At 37.5% G+C, this 2,579-nt stretch overlaps 1 protein-coding gene across 2 annotated transcripts in view; it reads right to left on the bottom strand.

The window, feature by feature from the left end:
- Positions 1 to 2,579, bottom strand: part of PREX2 (phosphatidylinositol-3,4,5-trisphosphate dependent Rac exchange factor 2) — a 397,279-nt gene that overhangs the window by 130,241 nt on the left and 264,459 nt on the right. For both annotated transcript variants that reach the window (XM_019527766.1, XM_019527767.1), the window contains exon 30: positions 847 to 975. In XM_019527766.1, the coding sequence (XP_019383311.1) occupies positions 847 to 975 (129 nt within the window). The remainder of the gene's footprint in view (positions 1 to 846; positions 976 to 2,579) is intronic.

The following is a 2,579-nucleotide window of genomic DNA, read 5'->3' as shown; positions in this document are numbered from 1 at the left end:
TCCTCTCCTCCCTTATCTTAGGCCACCATTTGCTTAGGGGTTCCCAAATAGCCCCCTCCACAGATGAAACCCACGCTGTCCCCCCACCACCAAACAGGTGGTATATAGCCCAGATCCTAGTAAGAAGCCCAAGGCATAACATTAGTTCTAAAATGGAAATAAGCATATATGGACAAAGTAGTTGGGCATGAGTAGGATATTAAAGGTCTCCAAAGATCAGTGAAGACCCAGGTTTTCTTTTTTTTTTTAAAACCCCACAGCAGGATAGTACTTATATTCACAAGTGCTACTCAGCTGCAGAGTTAATTAGTTTCCTGCAGCCTAATAGGGCCATATGTGTAGACTGGAGATGGTTACTATGGAGCTAATTAGTCTATTCCACAGTAAATAACTCATGTAGACATGCCCAGCATAAACAAAAGGGCAGGGAATGCAACACACCAAATGCCTTCAGAGAAGTGCTGAGCAGCCTAATTGTATCTGGGTCTACTCATAGTTTTTTTTTTTCCATTCAATGCCAAAGCTCCCTTGAGTTCAATGGAAATAATTAAGCTCACTGACCTCAATGGCTGTTAAAATAACTCAGCAACAGCTCTTGAAGCTCCAAATGTCTCTTGCACCACTCCCTCATATGGGACAATATTCCCTTTTGCATCTTTCCTTAGCCAGTCACTGAGATGTGCTTTTAAACTGCCCATTGTTATGTTTACTACTGAGATGGCTGTTGTGAAATTTTTAACTTTCCCACTGGCTTATAAACCATGCCTTGGGGGCAACTTAATACTGTTATACAATACCTCTGCATCCTGTCATTAACTGAGAAGTTATGATGTTTTTCTTACTGACCTTCAACAAATTTTCTAATGTTCTGTGCAAGATTTTGGACGCTGCTGGGAAGGTTCCAGGGGTCTTGCTTGATGTGAAGTCGTAACCTCTTTGGACAACTAAGTTTAGGTTCCATTTCCTGCTGAAACTCTACAGAGACAGAAAATACCTCTTCAGTTTAAGCATCCTTAGAAACCATCTTTAAGATACTATTTCTTTCCAGGTTGATTTTCCTAACTTAAGTAATAAAGCTTCTGATTGACAAAAACTGTTTGTTGACTGCTGATAGCTATAGTTATTTGTATCATTTTCTTTACTTGATTGCTCGATGTTGGCTTATTTTAAATTGATATAGGAATTCTGAATCATGAATGATTTCAAATACACATTTCATATTTCAAGACTTTCATGAATGCTCCAGAGTGGATATGAGTTTTCTCAATAGATGATTGTCAGTCTCACTCCCAGGTAGCAATTTGTTCGATGCAATCTGGCTACTCTATTATCAAGTGGCCAGGCTCTATAAGAATACCTACGTCTAGAAGCCAGCTTGGAAGAGCTGATTGTGTGTCCATTCCTTCCATAGTATATAACAAATTCATTTACAATGAAATAAAATCTGGAGAAATAACTCTGGAGTAGAGCTGCTGTGTGCCCACACCCATCAACTCAAATCATTAAAAGTGCTACTGATGGAAATAACATCATAAATAATGAAGGTGGAATATATATTCCCTTTTATTTTATTTTCATTCTAAATCACCTTCATGTTCATTTCATCATACAATTCATGTTATGGAGTTATCTGCACATTTATTATATACAAGTATATAAAAGTATATTCGCCTTGGAGATATTTCTGGGTATTCAATCTGAAAGCAGTGAAAATACTGTTAAGTATAAATGATTGGTGAGTTCTATTCACTTGTATATATAAAAAAAATGTCCTGCCATCACAGTATTAACTTTTGAGCAGATTAATTGTAGGACAGGTGAAGGGGAAAGGCATGATGGCCAGAACAAGTCCGTGAATACTACTGAAAGATAAGACCTGTCCACTTGTACCCACTCAGTGCACATAAGCAGAACCCCCTAGTCATTTGGGGCTGGAAAGCTTAGAAAGCACACTCAAGGCCATTCAGGCAAATATTGCCTAATCTGAATTGGACATGCCTTCTATTTCTTGTCAGCACTCCTCATCTTGCTCTAGAAGCTGTACAGTTATAGCTGCAGAGTCAGGTAATCAGTATACAGTAATGTAGCTCTATTCATTTCAAAGCAGTTATGCAGATTAACAAAAACTAAGAATCCGGTCCACTGCCTATAATTTTGTTTGGTGAAAGTTATATATATATAGTTGCTAACTCATAATCCAAACCAACATTCAATAAAATTCTTTCTATTTTTCTCTCTGATAAACACAGCCTTCCAAGAACATGTTTTTTGTTTAAGTATAATTATCTTGTAAAGTGAACACTTAGTCTCCAGTCCTACAAATATTTTCATACCTGCTTAATTATAAAGTCTATGTGGTGCTTACTAGGGCTCTGCAAAGCTTCAGCAGTTTATTCGATTTGGAGATTTGGACCAAATCTCTAAATCTGAATTGAATCAGGAGACCAATTAAAAGCTCCAAATTGATTTGAAGAATCCAAATTGATTCAGAAAAGCTTTGGAAAAGATTCAGCCATTTTGGAGATTTGGTCATAGACTAAACAAGCAGCTGACCCAGCTGCCTCCAGCCAGTAAATGTA

The sequence above is a fragment of the Gavialis gangeticus genome, unplaced genomic scaffold (genome assembly GCF_001723915.1).
Source record: "Gavialis gangeticus isolate Ggan-Ray unplaced genomic scaffold, GavGan_comp1, whole genome shotgun sequence".
In the NCBI taxonomy this organism is placed as follows: Eukaryota; Metazoa; Chordata; order Crocodylia; family Gavialidae; genus Gavialis; species Gavialis gangeticus.
Note: the sequence above shows the minus strand (reverse complement) of the source record. Positions and strands in the feature narration are given on the sequence as shown.